The sequence below is a fragment of the Anoplophora glabripennis genome, unplaced genomic scaffold (assembly GCF_000390285.2).
Source record: "Anoplophora glabripennis isolate ALB-LARVAE unplaced genomic scaffold, Agla_2.0 scaffold31, whole genome shotgun sequence".
Lineage (NCBI taxonomy): Eukaryota > Metazoa > Arthropoda > Insecta > Coleoptera > Cerambycidae > Anoplophora > Anoplophora glabripennis.
Genome location: NW_019416897.1, coordinates 984995 through 1005966, shown reverse-complemented (window position 1 = coordinate 1005966; position 20972 = coordinate 984995). Strand labels below are relative to the sequence as shown.

Genomic DNA, 20972 nt, shown 5'->3' with positions numbered 1-20972 from the left:
TTTTTCAAAAAAACCCTGTATATCTAAAACTAATCAAGTTAGCCAAGATCTTTTGGTACCAGCGAAGTAAACTCAAAAAAGAGGACGGGACATCGATATCAGATTTTTTGTATCTATCACCGTTTTGGCTGTACCCTATAAAACTATCGAAAATCAACCACCCTGTACATGTGATTTTTTATTGAAGATATTTGTAGAACTACTACCGATTAAATTATAGGTATGGTCAGTACCGTCATTCCATTCTTTAAATAAATGAGTTTGTGGCTGTCATGAATGAAACGGAATCTTTAAGTGTGATATTTCGATAGTTCGTAAGCGATTTTTAGGCGAAACAACCTGGAAAGTTTAGCAAAAAATTGTATATGTGGGTTACGTTTCCCATATGACACTATGGTTTTTCTTCCGATTGTCGTCGGATACGACGTTACCGCTATTTCAATTAAACTGGGTAAATCTGCAATAAATTTAAATATAAACAATTATGCGTCTAATTTCCTCTCCTCTTTTATTATTACCGACTTCAACTCGTTGTCCTTGTTGAACCTCGGTTAAGTATTATTTAGTCTGTGTAGTTACCCAGTGGCAGTAGTAGGTTTTGGCGAGCACACTAGACAATAAAACAAACAAAGTGCGATTATGTCTCCTCAACTGGGGTATATTTAACCATATAAAATAACTGTTTAGTTCATAGTTAGTATTGGTGAACTTACAAAGAAAATGTATAGACTTCTGGTTCTACTTCTGGTTTTATCAGCAACGGTAAGATACCGAGTTATATTTAGAACGAGAAAACTCTTAATTAGGATGAATAAAAACGTTTTATGAATTTTGATGCACTTGTAAATATTATTACCGCACAACGTGAATTTAGAAATCACACTTTTGTTTACTTGTTTGTTTCAATTTAAAACACCATCCTCAATTTAATTTTGGAAATATGAATAATTTGTTGTTGCTTATTTACGTTTGTTAATAAAATACATAATGAATCATTTGTTCAGTTTAAAATTGATGATTGTGCATTCAAAATTTAAAACATGTAATTTTTATATTTAAATACATTTATGTTTTATAACTTTACTAAATGTACAAATGTAAACACCGAACAATGTATATTGTGGATAAAATAAACTGCACTTCCGAGAAAACTACAGTATAATTAGTTTTTAATCAAATTAATGTAATATTTAATGTATTTTGATAAAGTTTTATCGTTTTTTTTTTAAATATAATACTGAAGTCGCAAACAGCGTGTAGGTAAATCACAAACAAATTTTAATGTTCCTTTTCCGTTACACATAATTGACAGCGAAAACATAATTCGAATTTATTTCGGAAACGGTTCTTATTGGTTGAGTGGTTAGTGTTATTCAAAATATCAGTTCATTGCACCCTAAAGGTAAATCATTTTTTGCACCCATATTAATTTTCCATGTTTGTATAAAACACACACACAAAACTGTAATGAAAAACTCGTTTTATGAGTAAATTACGGGCGCACCTTAGTTTTTTTGTGACATTCTATACCGGGTGGTACACTGGAACTTGTTCGAGGTTACAAATGTAGGAACAACGGTCTTTTGAATATTTAAATTTTTTTAAAACCTATTCTGCAGAAATAACAGAACACTTAAAATAAATTTAACGAACAATTTTATAAACAAAACACAATTTGAATATTATTATTGTCGTAGATATTTAAATTTAACTAATATATCTATATTTGTTTAACTAGTAAGTGAAGATGTTTACTTTGTAGTAATTTTCTTGGTTCTTTACTATATCGCTTCATTTTTCATAGATTTTAATTTAGCGCATAAATATATGTTAAAAAAAGTTTAATAGATATTTGATGGATTACGTAGATAAAGGGGCTAATTTTAAATAAACTTTTGGGTCAAGAAATGAGACATAATTTTTTAAAATATTTTCCGTAGAATTGAATGGTGTAATCAGTGTAATTCTGATTTTTTTTTTAATTTAATTACAGATGTTTTATTTCACCAAAAAGTATTGATTTTTTTATCTAAAAAAATTGCAGTTATTTAAGACGCAGAAAGGTATACTTTCACCAAGTTTCATCAAAATTAAATTATTTTTGCGGAAATGAGAAATAAAAACGAAAAATTACAGAAAAACCTGTTTTCGCATTTTTCTGGGAAATTTTGAGGTTATCTTAAAAAGTCACCTCTACAAAAGTTGTAGATTTTTGCATGGTGTACAACTTTTGTATTAGATACTTTTTTGTTTGACGTCAACTTTCACCATGATACAATTTTTCACTTTTCAACCCCCCAAATCAACCCTCACGCATTAATTTTTTTTAGGTTTATTATAAGCCCTTTTACAATTTCCACTTATAAAAGTCTAGGTAACATTTTTTTTCTCCAAGTGTAATTTGGTTGGACTAAAGGACCTAATTTAAAAAATAAATAAAACAATAATTTGATTTCGAAAAAATTAAAATAGTTACACCCTGTGTGTTGCTTTCCACATATGACCCTGTATATGGCGTCCCAAAATATGTCGTTTTTTCTATTTCGAGATTTATAAAAGATAGTAATTTTATGTATATTATTTATGAACAAAAATATAGTATTTTTGCTATATCGTAACGACTATACTTTTTTGTTCTAAATAGTAACCCTGCTCCTTATTAATATTCTATTTTACTTAAAGAAATTTATCATTTGTTTCTTAAGATGAAATTCAAAGGATTATTAGTAGAATAATATAAATTAAAAAAAATATTCCAATCATTACATGTTCCTGTCTAGAAGGAAGTAAATTTTATTAATTTATAGTTGCAATTATAATCTTGGACGTCATTGACAGCTAATAACACGAAGTTATCCTATTCCCAATATATACAAAAACATCAGAGATTTATATCGTTAGTCATAATAAGAAACATAATTAACATGGATTTAGAAAGGTCAATTAGTTTGTATTTATCTCAAAATGTACAATTTATTGGCTGCTACAAATTCCTCGATAGTATACACAATCTAAAGTGTTCCATACACGTTGTTTTACGGATACTTCAACGGAATCCATGAGGAACTTTTAAAAAATTGGTGGTGTTCAAAATTATAATAGCTTTTTTTGGAGTTACCAAATTTTGTAAAATCAAGCGAAATTCTTATTTGCTCTCTCTCTCTCGTGTACGAAACATTCCTTGATGAAGGTATATGTTTATCAAGGGAATTAAAAATGGTAGTATTTGGCGCGAAAATTCGTGATATCTGGCCTTAATTGACCCGTTTTTTTTGAGGTTAGAAAAAGAACCATCAATTCTGATCGAGGATTTATGTTCGGCGGGTCTTAACCATATAAATGAACATTTGAATATAGAAAAAAAAATATTTTGTATTTTTCTTATCACCTTTTCCTAAATTTTTGCTATTTTTGACATGTTTTTTGAGGTTAGGAAATTCTGACACCGGATTCGTGATCAGGAGGCAAAAATGCTACGGATAACTATGTCGCATGATAAGTATAGTATTTTTTTGTGTGGCTGTGTTATTAACAGGTAAACTTTTTTTATTTAGAATTAAACGTAGTTTAATAATTTGTTATTGGAAGTACAGATTTTTGAAGGACAAAAAAGTTTGATATATCTTTACTCTGACAGAACACTACAAGTAGCGCCCCCTAGAACTGATAGCAAAATAATTATCATTTTCGTAATTATGACCTCTGAAAACATAGTCATACCAACATTCAGGACAATCGGTTTAAAGATTCTCAAGATATTTAAAAAATCGAAAAAAAAAATTTTCATAACCTGTAGATCGAAAATGAGCGACATTGTGATAAGGCATATTTGGCTTAATCGTTCTATTCTGAAGTCAGCAACCTGTTATTAACCCCTGTCTCATTATTAATGAACCACCCTGTATTAACAATTGCATGTACTTATTCAATTTACAAAATACTCAGTGGTGTCGAAATTTGGGGGCTCTCTGTAACGTGTCGGACAGTATCTCCACCATTGGTTACCAAATTATTATTTTTTTTTTTTATTAATTTCAGACATGTCCTATTTGGGCATTTGAAGATTACTACGAAGAACCTAGTCAAAAACCTCGTGGCCAACAAAACGTCAATTATCACAGTAACGGACAGTTAAATGAGGGGCGCTCTGGAAATCTACGCCCAAGACAGACTCACACGAATATCCATGAACCTACAACTGTTGGGAAGTTCATTGAATCAGCGTCATCTAATACGAACGCTTATTATAATGCATCAGGAAACAACGGTTATCCCGACAAAAATAAGAACAAAAGAAAATCTCAAGGTAAGAATAAGGGGATGAGATACAATATGTAGTTTTTTCAGGAGGGGCAAAAGATATCTTTTTTTTAATTTTATACTTATAGTTGTTATACCTTTTGAAATAACACTGCTAGAACTTGAATATGGCCATTAAATTTCCGTATTAGGGATTTTTACTTAACAGTACCAATCGTGCAATGGTGGGTTGCCTAAGTTCGGTGGTCATATGGCTTGCATTCATTTATGAAAGTTGTGTACTTTCATCGACGTTTCTTACAACAATTTTGAGGGTTCTAACTTTAGAATTATTTAATATATTTTTTTTTGTATCTTTTAATTCTTGTTATCTTTTCTTTACTGACGGCTTAAGATTGAATGGTGACATATTAAGTACTGATGATCGTGTTAGACTTCAAGAGCTTCTGAAGGTTGTGAGGGAGTGGTACAGTTAACATGCTCGTTTTGAATATTAATACATGCAAAATCTACACTCACTCCAAAATTGCATTTAATTTTTTGTATATTCTTTAAATTCGGCGCCTCTACTATGATGCCGCGTGGCGAAAGATCTCGGTGTCATGTTTAACAGTAAACCATTTTTCTCGGACCATAATACTCAGGTAGCTAACAAGGGATATAGCTGTTTTATAGTCAGAAGTCTCGTCAGTTCCTTAAAACACGTATCTTATCCTGTTAGTTATTATTATCCATATATGAATGTGATTACAATAGCAAATATTTAATATTCGATCGATCAGAATACTTGGCAGATTGTCATTTATACATAAATTATTTTTGGCATCGTTGACTTTCTTGCTTTGTTAAGTATGTGTAATAGTTGAGCACTACGACCTAGTTTCCAATTAAATGATTTCTCTTATTGTAAAAGAACTAGAACAAATATAACTCCCAAAAGTCCTCAATATACGCAATGTGAGTAATTATAATCGTATTTGCATATTGATCTTGGCTATTGTAGCCTTAGAGAACTGTTAAATTTTTTAATAATTTTTTATTTAAGTTAATAAGTGTTTCCATAAGCTAATTAAGTGTATATATATGTGTTGGTCTCTTGTGTGTGTAGAGGTGTAGATTTTGTAGAAATTAAAGAACCAATTGATCTGGCTCGGATACTATTCTTTATTTTCTAGTAAAAGATTGTGCTGTAATTTTAGCACCCCCCCCCCCCTTGTGTAGACTATTTAACGGTGTTTAAAAACTACAATTTTTCCAAAACTTACCTGTGTATTTTATTTTCTAAACTTACCTGCCTATTTTATTTTCCAAACTTACCTGCGTATTTTACTTTCCAGAATTCGCAAACGGAATGATTTATCCACCAGACTTTGACAATCTGTCAATCGCTATGAATCAAATAAAGTCAAGATCCTGTTTCTACGGGCTGTGCGATGAAGTAGACGACTATCCCGTGGAAAAAATCCAACGAATTCTCAACAATTCGGAGCTCAAAAAATTTTTTTCAACAGTTAAGTTCGAGAATCGGTTTGCTGAAACAGAAGAAGGTGACAACCTGTGCGCCACCGTGACTCACACTCGCTTCCCAAAGACCGCCAAAAATATACAGGATAAGGAGCAGGTGATCGTCAACGTGGACCAGTATAAACAGGGCATCGAATTCGAGACGTGCAAAGAGTAAGTACAACAGATTAACATAAGCTGCTTTCATTTGATAACAAATGTACTTTGGAAATGGTTTTTTTAATAACCTCTATGATTTTAGAGAAATTAACATAAAATTTGATAATAAAGACGTTATGGGATTTGTGCACTTCGAAAAACGGGAAAAATTTTTACCCACCATGGGTATTATGTCTCTAAGATGTTCAGTATTATTAATTTCTTCAGCTTAAATAATACTTTAGAAAAAATAAATCCATTGGATTTAAATCTGGATACCGTGGTGGCTATTGAACAGAAGCAGTTTGACGTCGTCCAATCCAGCGATTTGAAGATAATAATTAGGTGGAGCACAGTTTAGTTGAAACTACGGTCAGCAACTTAAATTCTTAAAAACTTTTTTACTTCCATGTCTCTGAACCGGACGAGATTCCTATTTAGTGGCTGTCGCAATCCCCAGAGTTTAATCCAATTGATTTCTGTTTCTAAGTAGTTTTAAATTACTTTCCTCGCAATTAACCGCCATTAATAAATTAGTCAATAGATAAAAACCGAAATTTATTTTGTTATGAAATTAACAAAAACATTAGAAGCGTATGCAACGTACAACTGTAGTATATTTTTTATATTAGTATAAAATTTCTGCTAATAACTTATTTATACAATCTCAATTGTAATAATTTGTTAATAAATTAGTTTAAAATGTTTTGCTGTCGACACTATTCTGTATTGTTTAAAACGTTTCTTGTATTTCGTTAAAAATGCTTTTACCCTTGTCAGTACTGGTTTTCAAAATGTTTAACCTAACCTATATCTGTAAAAATGCAAATGTCTAGCCAATTATATCACTCCTTTTACCTCTGGATGTCAAATTTGACATCAATCCTTACAAAATTCATCTTCAAACAAACGTTCTGTATATTAATTTGACATGTGAAATTGGGATTTTTTAAAAAGTGAATTTCCATATTACTTAATACATATTCTTTGTTTTTCGCCTGCTCATCTCGCAACTAAATTGAAATTATATCGTCGATTCCTTTGTTTTTCGTTTTCCAAGGATTACTACTATTTACTTATCATAATTATATTTTCGTAGCCTGTTGAATTAACACAAGGCAAAACCAAATATGAAAACCGAATTTAAAGATATTTTAATCAATTTAATCAGTTACTTCAGTAGAGAGTGGTATACGAGGCCTGTTCAGAAAATAACCGAACTTTATTTTTTTTAAATTTATTATTAATCTTATACATAATTGGTCATTGTTTCCTTCAAAGTAAACGGTGTCCTTTCAGCTCTGATTTTAGTTTCGTAAATAAGAAAAAATCAGATGGAGCTAGGTCTGGTGAGTAAGGAAGGTGAGAGAGAAAAGTAATCTGATTTTAGGCACAAAACTGAAGAATTGACAAAGCTGAGTGTGGGCGCGCATTGTCATGGTGCAAGAACCATGAGTTGTCTCTCCATAACTCTGGTCTCTCATTGGGGACATAACCTTTGTAAAATGCTTTGATTGTACACACGGTTCACTGTTTCACCTTGAGACAAGAATTCAAAATGCACACAGTGAAAAAAACAGTGAGCATCACTTTGACATTGAATCAAGACTGACGAGCTTTTTTGGGCCGTGGAGATCCTTTGCATTTCATAATAATTGGAATCATTTCAATGTCGTAGCCATAAACTCAGCTTTCATTTCCCATTATGATCCTTTGAATAAACGTTTCATCGTCATTGGATCATCCATGCGATTTTCTTTCTGTTGCTCGGTCATCAAACGAGAACCAAATTTTGCTGCAACTAGATGCATGTTCAATTTTTCGGTCAAAATTTCATGGCGTGACCCAATTAAGATGCTAAACTATTCTGCAATATTTCTGACAGTTAATAGGCGATTAGCACGCACCAGATCTTTGACTTTCTGAAAGAAGTCAAAGGCCTTTCTGGTCGAGGATCATCTTCAATTGACTGACCACCACTTTTAAATCGTGAAAACCATTCGTATCATTGCGTACGACCTAGAGCATCATCTCCGTAAGCTTGTTCCAAAAGTTCCACGTAAAATTATACTTTGCATCGTTCCAGAATATAGTACATTTCAACAATCGCAACTAACATATGGTTATAGAGGAGGTTATGCTCAATGAAATGCTGCCAACCGCATCACTAAATATCTTCGTTAGCGCCTTATTCAGTTAAAAGTTTTTCTGAACAGAGCTGGTATTATTATTTTGCAGATAGCATTAGAAATCACTGTGTTCTTTGTTTCAGAGAAGGACCTTGCAGCTTTGCGGAAAATTTCCCGAATAACTTCACACCTAAATGCGTCCAGAGATACACAGTGAGGAAATTGATGATCGTGGGAAAGGAATCCGATGACACCGTTTTTGATTATTTCAAGATACCTTCGTGCTGTGTATGCGTGGTCAAAAAGTAAAAGCGTGTCTAGACACTTATTGGAATTAAATTTCTTCAGCTACTTGTAGAAATACTTGGCTTTAAAGTAAACTCCGCTGTGTGGATGTATGTGTAAAAAAACTATTATGTGACTTGAGTATTAAATACAATTTAGATGTGCGAGTTTTATAGAGCACGATTTTGATAGTTTATAAAATGTTAATAGTAATGATAGTAATAAATACATTGTTTTTGTTCGATCTAGCTGTTTCATTTTAACCTTTATGTTTTAAGGTAATTGATATGTTTAGTTGGCTCTGATATATTTCTAATTGAAGTGTTAAGGATTATTTTCCACATGTTTTAAAACTTGCGCTGTTGCTAGATCATTTGTCACCGTATTTAAACGTTTGTGTTTATTGGCATTAAAACCTCCATACTGCATAAGATTTATCTTCAACTTTAAAAATGTTTTCTGATCTGGACACCTTCTGTTAGGGTTAGAATATAATCTTACTGCAGCTCTGGAGTTTTCTACATTCACCATAAATGACAAACATATCGTATTTTTCTTGATTAGTATATTGAACCATGTTTTCACTTAAACAACAATTAGCTGTTTTATCAACTTGTATTTCTGATTGACTGAACAAAATTTTTGGTTTCATTGTAATCAAAACCTACTGTGAGTAAGTTTCGTTATACATTCAGGATTTACTCGTATTTTAGGACAAGCGTACAAATAATTATGAATTATTATACAAAAAGAATACGGTATTTAAAAAACTTTTGCCATATTTCACAGAAATACATATTTTTATTTCACTATTTCTTTAAAAAAAAACTATTAAATTGACTTGGATTGTGACTTGTTCCATTTATTAACCAAATGTTCGAAATTCTAAAATACGCTTGAGTTTGGGCCTCACCGACTGAAGAACCCGATATCTCTGAAACTATTAACTTTTTGAAAAATAGTCATTTGACAAAAATTCTTTAGAATTGAACAAAGTATCGGATAAACCTCAGTGCCATATCCAATTTGCTCTGAAAAAATCAAGTTGCACTCTTTGAAGAAGCCTTCGATGAGCTCTATCATCTTTTTTTTTCAGAATAAAAATATCTCTTTCCTTTGCCGAGATACGAGGAACACCCGGTATATATCTTTTTGTTACCCTCTTTGAACTGTGTAAATCTGTGGTTTAACGAAAACTAAGATATATTACAGTATGAAGCTATAGCCCAAGTTGTTTAATTTGTCGAATTTAAATTTTTCCTAAAAATAATTATTTATTATGGGCTATTTTTGTTAATGTAATTTATCTAAAAAATAACTCCTAGCGGCATCTAACAGAAAATTTATTAACCAAACGTTTTGAAAATCGTGTAACTCAGGAAATCTTTATTTAATAGCTACTGTCCTTATATATGAATATATATACACCATATAATTGTTAGTCTTGTATATGTCACATAGATGCCGTCACACAAAATAAGTTTCGAAATTATTCAAATCTGTGATTCAAAAATATCCAAATCCATCTATATTGTATTAAATGATATGTCAACCGTAGCTTCTCTTTATAAAAGTATAAATTAATTACACTGCAACTAAATTCATCTGGCTGGTGAGATGTGCGAACGTAAGAGAGCGTACACTACTTTAAAAATTGGAAGGTGGAAATGGTGGGAATTAAAAACTACAACGGGAAAATGAATAAAGATGTATTTATTTATTCGTCATTTTATTATTTACTATCTTTGCTTTGCTTGCAAATTTTGTTTGAAATTTTTTATGTAGGCTCCTTTACTTTTTGTAATAATGTACATTAACTCTATAAAAGCCAATTGTAGACATTGTCTTGTTTCTATTATTTAACTAAAGTTTTTATTGGATTTGAATGATATTGTAAGTTAGAAAATATAAATTCATTTGTTCGTTCCTGTATGTGTATGTTTTTTATTTTTTAGTTAGTTGTTTTCTTTGCCAACCATAATTGAAATTAAAGAAAATTAAATCAGTTAAATATGTTTATATTTTTTTTAAGAATTAACGCCTTGCCCATTTACACTCATTATGGACAGCGTCATTTATGAATAGGTTCTTACTACTAAATATGTCATGCCGTTGCACCATTTAAAGAATACTCTCAGTTTATCCTAGTTCTCATACGTAAACCTTGTGTAACTACTGTCCGTCAGATGACACTAGTTGTAAATCTACAATACATTTAAACTAAGCATTGTTTTAAAAATCTAGTTCTTTCAGCATTCACAACATTGACAAATATATTTTTTTTGTAGTTTTCTTATTGGTCATTCTACAATTCATTTGCTAGGAATGATAGATATTTAGAAAAGTATGTTATTTCTATATTTTGATAAAAATAGTTTTTATTCGTTTAACATGAAACTTTAGCAACTTATTTTGTTTATTGAAAACATGGAATGCATTTTTCGGAATATAAAACCAGTATGTTAAAAAAGTATGATCCAAATTATTGATTTCAGGTATAATCTCCCAATTGTTTTTTGCTGCCATTTTGTATATTTTCGTTTCTGAGAAATATACAATATTACAGCAAATGTGATTTTTACTTGATTTGCGTTTTCCATAATATTAACCGAAACTTTCTAGAATTTCTTATAGACAACAATGTTTGTGTAACTGTGTCAGTACACTATTAAGTGTTTGGCAACGAATCCCAGTTCATTAGCAGTCGTTTTACGGTATGTATTATCGGTATCGGCTTAATTTCCATTTTAAATTTGGAAGACACATGGGTCAACTAATGTGCAGTGAATGGACTGGTTCTTACGCCTATTGTATTTGAGAATGTTATGACATAACGCATACATTTTTATATATCACAGATGTTACAATACTTATATCATTACCATATGATTTCACACATCTCTAGTATATAAGCGTATAGAGTATATAACTCTTTAAATACTCGACTGATTGTTCACCTTTTCATCGGAAGCTTTCCAAATGGAAAAGGAAAATGACAAAACCGAAATCTGAAAGTTATCGGTTTCTCAACTAATACGTGCCTACCAAATTATGTAATTTTTCTCCAATCCTCTGCCTCTGAAAGTTTCCCAAGCTGGAAAGCAACACAACCAAGTGAAGTACATGCCATTGTATGTCTCCAAGAGAACATGAAGAGAGGAGGTATTCTTTTGGCTTACGTTATGATCTTCCACAGCTTGGTCATTTGGTGAATAGTTTATGTAATAACACTCTTGAATTTTTGTGGAGTATAAAGGTCCAATAGGGCCTCGGAGGCCTTTAGTTTCCTACACTTCCTAGTATCATGCTCAGAAATTAACATTTTCTACACTTTCGCGCATTTAGAAGAAATATGTAACGATAATTGCAACAGCGAATATCCCTCTTCTACGGGATTATATAAGAATGAAACCGTTTATTTGTTACTTTAGAATCTGGCTTTCTTCTTTCAAACTTTGCTCGCCTGTACTCTTTTTGCTTAATTTTTTCGGTGGAAGTTGAAAGATATTCCGAATACAGTTCTTCAGAAATATTATAGCGACCTGGTTTATTATTATTCTGGATGGTACGATCCTACAAAGTCACGATCAATGAACAGTGTTACTATCTCTAGTTGGTTGCTTAAACAGTGATACGACGGTGACAACAGTTCTAACAGTAAGGCGATGTTTTGCAATATATTAGCTGTCCTGTCCAAATTTGTTTACTGCATCTCTGAACGGTGGATTCTTCGAACAATTATTTTAAATCATTATTACGTAGGTATTTCATTTGTTTTACTGTTAATTGTTGTAATAACATGAAGAAACACTTTGCTTGTTTCACTTTTAATATTTCTTATTATCAAAAAATAGTGTTCGTTAAATCGATTTTTCTCGAAAACGGATCGAGATACCGAAATCAATCAAGAATACATAATTAATGGAAAAATTATTTCATATTAGACATACAGGGTAAAAAGTTATTAACTAAATTTTCGGTAAAATTGGTCGTAAGTGGCGCCCTCTATGAGCAACGCTGAAATTGCAACACGCGTCTCATTCGTCGCTTAAAAAAATATAGTTTCACAAATTTTCAAGTTCCTAACCTACATATTTTCAGAATAATCGCAAAAAAAACGATTTAAAATTTTAAACACTCTGTATTTCCGAAACTATCAACTTTCGGTTAAGGCATGTTTCGTCACCATTTCACGTGTAGTATCTTCAGCTTTCGATTTTCCCATTATTAATGAATCACACTGTATATGTTTTCAGACACGAAAATTGAATAATTTCAAATATTTCGAATTTTCACCATCAAGAATGGTGGTGAGAACATTTTTAAAAGTTAGGCGATGTTCCGCATTGTAACGAGCGTTCAAATAAAAACGTGGTCGAAGTTGGCTCTGACACATTGGACGTAGGGAGTAGCTTATAGCGACCAACTTAACCTCATTTCTCAACGAGCTGTATAGCATCAGCTGTCAGTTTCAATAACGTTAATGACTATATAACTTTATTTTAAAGAATAATCGTGATAACAATAACAAACAATTAAATGAGCTGCGGAAAGTGTCCCCCTCCTTGTTATAACAATAAATTAAAGCAGCTGTTGAAAGTGTCCCCCTCCTTGTTCCAAGCACTTTTCACACCTGTTCCTCAAAGAATTAAAGACATTTTCTAAGATGCTCGGGGTATTGTTAATTTCACGAGTCTTGTCTATAAGTCGAGCCTGCAGATGGTTTAAATCAGGAATAGGCAGTTCAAAAATAGTGTTTTTAAGGTAAGGCCACAAAAAGAAATCACACGGCGTAATATCACATGACCTCGGTGGAAATTCATGTTCAGCATTGAGACTTATTAGTTGATTTTGGAAAACTTCCCTCAACATATTCATCGTCTCGCCTGCCGTATGTGCCCTTGCGCCATCTTGTTGAAAATAAAAGTTTGTAATTTCGTTTTCTTCCAGCTGGTTAACAAAAGGAGCGATAATTTCTTCTATATACCTTTGCGCAGTAAGAGTACCATTAAAAATAATAAGTCCATAAATCCTCCTTCGATTGAAAGCAAACCAAACTCCAATTTTTTGAGCGTGTAGAGGGCCCTCGACAAAAAAGTTATCTGGTTTTTCAGAAGACCACATTCTCATATTCTGTGAGTTTACGTAACCACTTAAATGAAACCAGACTTCATCAGAAAAAAAGGTGATATTATGAAGTTCACCGTAGTTGTTTAAAAACCATTCACAAAATACAGCCCGTCGCGGAAAATCAACTTCATGAAGTTCTTGCTGACAAGTTAAACGATAGGTGAACAAACGCAAATCTTTTTTTAACACTGTGTGGCAGGTACCGACTGATACTCCCACCATTTGTGATAAAACACGTACAGAAGTTCTTGGCGCATTTTCCATTATTTGTTGGACATTTTCTTTTAATTCTTCAGTCCGCTTTTTAGGTCGGCCGCTTCCTTCTTTTCTTGTTACACTGCCCGTTTCACGAAAAACATTAACACAACGCTGAACTGCACTTTGAAAAATTTTGTACTCAACAACGCCGGGAAATTGATTTTGAAATTCTATGAAACATTCCTCAATAGAATACTTCCATATTCCATCAATCTTGCGTCCATTTCTAAAGTAGGACTCTATGATAAACACTTTTTGTTCTTGAGAAAACACCATTTTAAACGCTTTTTAAAACGAACATATTCAATTTGATAGCGGCGATATAGCGCTTTGACAGATGACGCTCAAGTTCATTTGCTATACGCTACGCCCTACGTCCAAATTTTCAGAACCAACTTGACCACGTTTTTATTTGAACGCTCGTTATTAGCTATGTGCCGTTCAAATTTGGTTAGTGCATCTCTCAGTTTCGAAAATTCAATACCTATGCATGTTTTCAGCCACGAAAACTGAATAATTCCATATATTTCCAATTTTCACCACAAAGAACGGCGCACTATAATTCATTTGGACTTAGGTATGGACAAATTTAAGTAGTGCCTCATAGAAATAAGATAAAAAAATAGCGTTTTAAAGCTTAAGTTGAACAGATTAAGGGTAAAGTAATCACATTTCATCAGCACCCCATTTACACCCTCAAAATTGAGCCCTAAAATTATAATTTTGGAAAAAAAATCTCATTTTTTTGCTCTCATTTGAAAACAAATTTTTCAAATGATACAAAAATTTTTTTTACAGTTTTTGAGATGACGAATAAGAATCCATTGTTTAAATTGAGTTAACAAAATGTAAAACCCTTAAATTTACGAATATTTCAGTTTATGATGATTTTAGCTCTGATTTCCGCTCTTATGCATCGATTTGCTTGAAATTTGGACAGTAGGCGGAGAATAGCTCAAAAAACAAAATACACCCTATGCAGATATATATTTTTACCCTGGGGGTGGTTTCTACCCCTTTGTATGGGTTGAAAATAAATTTTGTAAAAATAATCCAGGGAATCAATCGATAGAGCAACTAATTTCAAGCAAAAAATATTTCGTGCAATATTATTGATAAACCAATACTTTTTGAGTTATTTGCGATTAAAAACTCAAATTTTCAATTGAATTGCCCTATCGATCCCTGGGATTATTTTGACAAAATTTATTTTCAACCCCTACAAAGGGGTAGAAACCACCCCCAGGGTAAAAATATATATCAGCATAAGGTGTATTTTGTTTCTTGAGCTATTCCCCACCTACTGTCTAAATTTTAAGCAAATCGATGCATAAGAGCGGAAATTAAGGGTTCTACACTTTTTTAGCTCAATTTAAACAATGGATTCTTATTCCTCACCTCATAACTATAAAAATATGGTTTGTATCATTTGAAAACAACATTTTTTTCAAACGAGAGAGCAAAAAATGTGTTTTTTTCCAAAATTATAATTTTGGGGCTCAATTTTGAGGGTGTAAATGGGGTGCTGGTGAAATTTGATTATTTTTCCCTTAATCTGTTCCAGTTAAGCTTTAAAACGCTATTTTCTTAAATATTTTTTCTACAAGTCCAAATGAACTATAGTGCGGCGGTTACAATATTTTTAATAGTAAGGCCACGTTTCTCATTCTATTAGCTATGTCCTGTCCAAATTTTGTCAGAGCAACTCTCTCGCTTTTGAAAATATGATACCTATGTATGTTTTCAGCCACGAAAATGGAATAATTCCAAATATTTCCAATTTTCACCACCAAGAACGGCGGTGGCAACATTTTCAACATTAAAACGATCTTTCGAATTTTATTAGCTATGCTCTGTCCATATTTGGTTAGTGCAACTCTCTCGGTTTCGAAAATACAACAATACCTATGTATGTTTTCACCCACGAAAATTGAATAATTCCAAATATTTCGAATTTTCACCATCAAGAACGGCGGTGACAACATTTTTTACATTAAAGTAATAATTCGCTTTATATTAGCTATATCCTGTTTAAATTTGGTTACTGCATCTCTCTCGATTTCGAAAATTCAGTATGTATCTTTTCAGCCATCGTCGTTGTAGCGGGAGAATTTTCGAAAGTTATAGTCCAAGCATTATAGAGAAATGCTTACAGAAATTATTACCTGGACAAAGAAAATATGACCGTATAGAAAATTAAATTTTAAATTGAGTTTCTTGTTCTTTAAACTCGATCCAATATGGCGAACATGGTTAAAAAAAATCGCAAAGTTGAAAAAAACGGTTTTTCTAAAATAACTAAAAAAATATAGCACGGATTGAAAAATTTTAAATGAGAAAGTTGTAGGTTTTAAAAAGATCTATCGACTGATTTTTTGAAAGTATCGATTGCTTTGTTACTTTTCGAGATATATCGAAAAAACCGTTAAAAATCTTCTCTTTTCTCTTCTTCTATAACTCGTTTACATTTACGTGCCCATATTTGCTATTTACTGCAAGCATAGCCCGCGGCAAGCCAAAAAAGTACATTTTTGAAAAATTTAAAAATATTAATTATTTTTCGAGATATATCGATTTTTTGAAAAAAAGGCGCTCTCGAAAATTGGCTAGATCTTCTCAGCGGATAGCCCTACAGTAACGATTTTCGGTTTATTTTCTTCGTAAAGAGTTATATTATCATGCTGTTAAAAAATGTTGACGATTTTATTAATTTTAAGGATCAAAAAATGACTGAAAAAGTTGCACTTTTTTTGGGTATGTTTTTTTCAAATAACTATTTCAATTTTTATTATTTTTTTGTACTTAATCTGGGGTAGCTAAACACGAATATTATAGCATTTTCGCCTTAGAAGCAAAATAGACCCGTAAATGTTTAGTTTTCTTTCTTTAAAAGTCATTTTCATAAAATAAAAATTGAAATAGTAATTTGAAAAAAACATACCCAAAAAAGTGCAACTTATTCAAAGTCATTTTTTGATCCTTAAAATTAATAAAATCGTCAACATTTTTTAACAGCATGATAATATAACTCTTTACGAAGAAAATAAACCGAAAATCGTTACTGTAGGGCTATCCGCTGAGAAGATCTAGCCAATTTTCGAGAGCGCCTTTTTTTCAAAAAATCGATATATCTCGAAAAATAATTAATATTTTTAAATTTTTCAAAAATGTACTTTTTTGGCTTGCCGCGGGCTATGCTTGCAGTAAATAGCAAATATGGGCACGTAAATGTAAACGAGTTATAGAAGAAGAGAAAAGAGAAGATTTTTAACGGTTTTTTCGATATATCTCGAAAAGTAACAAAGCAATCGATACTTTCAAAAAATCAGTCGATAGATCTTTTTAAAACCTACAACTTTCTCATTTAAAATTTTTCAATCCGTGCTATATTTTTTTAGTTATTTTAGAAAAACCGTTTTTTTTTCAACTGCGATTTTTTTTAACCATGTTCGCCATATTGGATCCAGTTTAAAGAACAAGAAACTCAATTTAATATTTAATTTTCTATACGGTCATATTTTTTTTGTCCAGGTAATAATTTCTGCAAATTTAACATTAATCCGTGACAGAATGCTTGGACTATTAGCCTAGAATGTGATGTGTGGCGGCATCTTTGACCTGCGTGTTGCGTTCTCGGCACATGACTAGAAAATTTGGAAACATCGTTGAAATTTCATGTGCCATGGGGGCTCCTCTTGAGAGATTTCGATATGTAGGTATTAGAAACATGGGTGAATTTTCATTTAACGTTTTATTCTTATCTTAAAAACGTACTGATTAACGTGATATAAAGACATCGCGTAAATTGGATAAATTATCGGTTACATTAGCATAATCAATTTCTTCTTGTTGTAATAAATTAACACCGGTTTCTAGAAAAATTTTGTGCGCCCGACGGGAGAGCTGCGCCAAATTTGTTAATAGCTTTGAAAAAATAATTAACATAATAATGGTTTATGTGTTTAATTAGTCATGCACGCAGAAGGATTATCTAAAACCGATAATTCAAGCGTGGCGTCTGACGAAATTCGGCGTATGCTAAGCATGTTCTGGTTGCGTAGAGTCGCTTTTCCGGCAAGTGAAAGTTGACCTAGGTCGCAGGTTACCCATACAAAGCCGTTATTTAAGTGTAAAAGGACAAATGTGTTACCTAAAGCCGTATACACGGTGAGTCTAAATTAGGTGCAAGAAATTAAACGAAACTTCTTGCAAAAAAAATTGGATAAATAAACCTTTGTTTCTCCTTAATAAGAAACAGCATGTTGAAGTTCGTACAAAATTAACATTTTCTTAATATTTTAACAAATTGTTTTGCTATTTGGTGTAGTAAATGTAACTGTCAGTTTCTGCAAGGATTGGTCGATTTGGTCCTGTGAGATGTCCTCCAAGAAGTCCAGATTTAAATCCGCTAGATTTATTTTTATGGACATTTTTACAGCAAAGGATCTATCGTCAAGCAATTAAGAGTAGATAATAGTTACATGAGCGAATTATAGTGGCTGTAAATTAAATTGGTAATACGACAGTATCATGCCTGAATTTCTTCTGAGGATGAGCACTTCGAACATTTGCCATATTTCCTTATTTCTAATATTCTTTATTTTCTGCCATGTTTTTAAATTTTGATGTATTTTCCAATAATTTAATGCAATATTGTTCATTTTAGTAGACAGGTATTATTCAGTTAATTATTTTTGTAAATCTAAACTATTTTTTTTACTAAAGTTTTAGTATTCTGCCGTCTTGGAAATATTGAGAACATACTATTTTGTTTTGAAACTCAACACCCTGTATCTTTGTAAATAAGCATTTTGGAAAAAAAATTGTTTGACCAGTTATTTCTTTCAGCGAGAAGTTTTGGTTAAATTTTTATAGCTAATATAGCCCGCCCTGTATACGAATTTAGGGAACACAGCTGTATACACGGTGACCCAAAAAACATGTTTATTTATTGATTTATTATTATTGATTCCTCCAATTCTATAGAGATATTTTAAGTAGAAAGCTTTAAAATTTTGCTTGCCATGCCCCATATTTTCAATTTAAACTGCATATCACTTTTAACATTGATAAATCTAGTACTGAAATAGATATCCTAAATTTATGTGAGAAATTCCCGAGTTTAAAGTAAGTTTATCGGTAAACAATTATTTTGAAATATCCAATTTTTGTCATTTTCTCAGCATAATTAAAGAGTATTATTCTAAACAGAAAGTATCCTATTCCCATTTTTAGAAAGTAACCTATTCCCATTTTTAGAAAGAATCAAGTTGAATATTAAATTAGTTCTTCATACAACTCAGCATCTTAAAATATACAGAAGGATTTTTCCATTCCTCGTTTTCTCGAAATGTAACTTAATATATTTCATGAATTAAAATTTTAAGTACGATTTCACTTTGTACAAAAACAAAAATATCCATATGCATCTAACTAGGCAAGCGCGGAAATACAAGAATCTCGTGACAAACGGCTAATTAATTCAGTTATGTTACTAGTTAAATTGGCTGTATAATCCGTTGAAATACGAGTATTTAGTTAATATCTGAATTAGTTATTTAAATCCGCAGCTTTTGATAAATTAACAGGTAATTAATTTTTACAAAACCACTGGGAAATAATACTGGGATTGAAATACTTGCATACATATTGGTTTTTATTCATGTTTTATTTTAATTTTTGACCAACAAATTAGATTTATTTAATTTTTGCTCTAAAATTTACAAAGATGTAGTGGTTTGACTTGGTGAGTCTTATTTCTCAGTCATTAATATTTTTTAACAATTTTTATTACTCTTAGAATATCTTAATAACATTAAATCATTAACTAATTACATACACAATGCGAGATTTTAATTCGAAACAAAAATTAAAGTTGTTTGTGTGGTATAAATAGGAACCATTTCAATGCAAAATGTAACTGTACTTTATTTTAGATAGTGTCGTAACAATTATTTGCATAAAATACCATGCTGCTCACTGTTAATAATGGTGTCTTTGATATATTTAATTTATTGATACAGAAACTGATGGAACTATCTTTCGCAAGATATTACTTTGTACATTCTTTGGCGCTTCTGCGACATTGAAACACTTTTTTTCGGAAATAGCAATGTATTTTACCCGTAACTTTCTCATCGTTATATTGCATCTGTAATGAAAAAATAGAGACAATTTCTTCTAGAAAATATTCGTCCAATTCATAGATGATTCAACTGTTTAGAACTAGAGTCAGATCCTTGTCAGGTTTACTCAGCACAACGAAATTTAGAAACTTTACAAACAGCGCGTAAATATGTAGAAATATATAAAAAAACAATGTTTTCTTCAAGGTTTAGTTTTAATGATGTAATCAAATTTCTTATTTTAGCAGTATGGACTTCCTTTGATGTAGTGGCAATAGAATTAAGATTTACGGTTTCGGAAAAAAGAAATAAGGTTATTTTTATGCTATACAGGGTATCCCATAATTAGTGTGCAATACTTTAGCAGTAGATTCTACGATCAAAAATAAGATTATTTTTTCCTACAAATAAGGGTAGAAAAATGTTTCCTGAGGGAGCTACGCCCCCCTAAAAGGGGCCTTAGGAGATCATATTTTTCAAAATATTTCCAAAACCAGTTAACGTATCAATATGAATTTTGGTATGTTGGACACTCAATGAATGTTCAAACGAACTACACGAAAACTGTTTAAAAATTTTAGCCAGTGGTGCTCAACGTACCAAAATTCATAATGATACGTTAACTAGTTTTGGAAATATTTTGAAAAATATCATCTCCTAAGGCCCCTTTTAGGGGGAGGGGGCGTAGTTCCCTTAGGAAGCATTTTTCGACCTTTGTTTATAGGACAAATAATCTTATTTTTTATCTACTACTCTACTGCTAATCTACTAATCTACTACTAATCTACTAATCTACTGCTAAAGTACAGCACACTAATTATAGGATACCCTGTATATTAGTTATACCAGTGGTATTCAACTGGGGGTACACGTATCCCTAGAGGTTCCTTTGATTCTCAGAATTATTGCATTAAATAAAGACACTTGACATATTCCAGAATTATTTTTTTTATAATGTTAAACTATCAGTTTTTTTATTCATTGTGAACTAACGACACATTTTTTCTGAAGAGAATATGTAATAGTAAAATATAAAAAAATAAAATATTAAATTATAAAATGTAAAGAAAACAACACATAAAATTCCTCTCAGTCTACATACCAACCAGACAGCAACGTCTTT

The 20972-nt window shown here is 31.5% G+C and overlaps 1 protein-coding gene across 1 annotated transcript; it reads left to right on the top strand.

Annotated features, from left to right (window-relative positions):
• The first annotated feature begins 562 nt into the window (after positions 1-562).
• LOC108905707 (protein spaetzle-like) lies at positions 563-8580 on the top strand. The gene is made up of 4 exons (XM_018708690.1): positions 563-762; positions 4039-4306; positions 5598-5937; positions 8195-8580. Exons 1-4 carry the CDS (start codon positions 721-723, stop codon positions 8358-8360), a joined length of 816 nt encoding a protein of 271 aa, XP_018564206.1. The 5' UTR covers positions 563-720; the 3' UTR covers positions 8361-8580.
• Positions 8581-20972: the final 12392 nt, after the last annotated feature.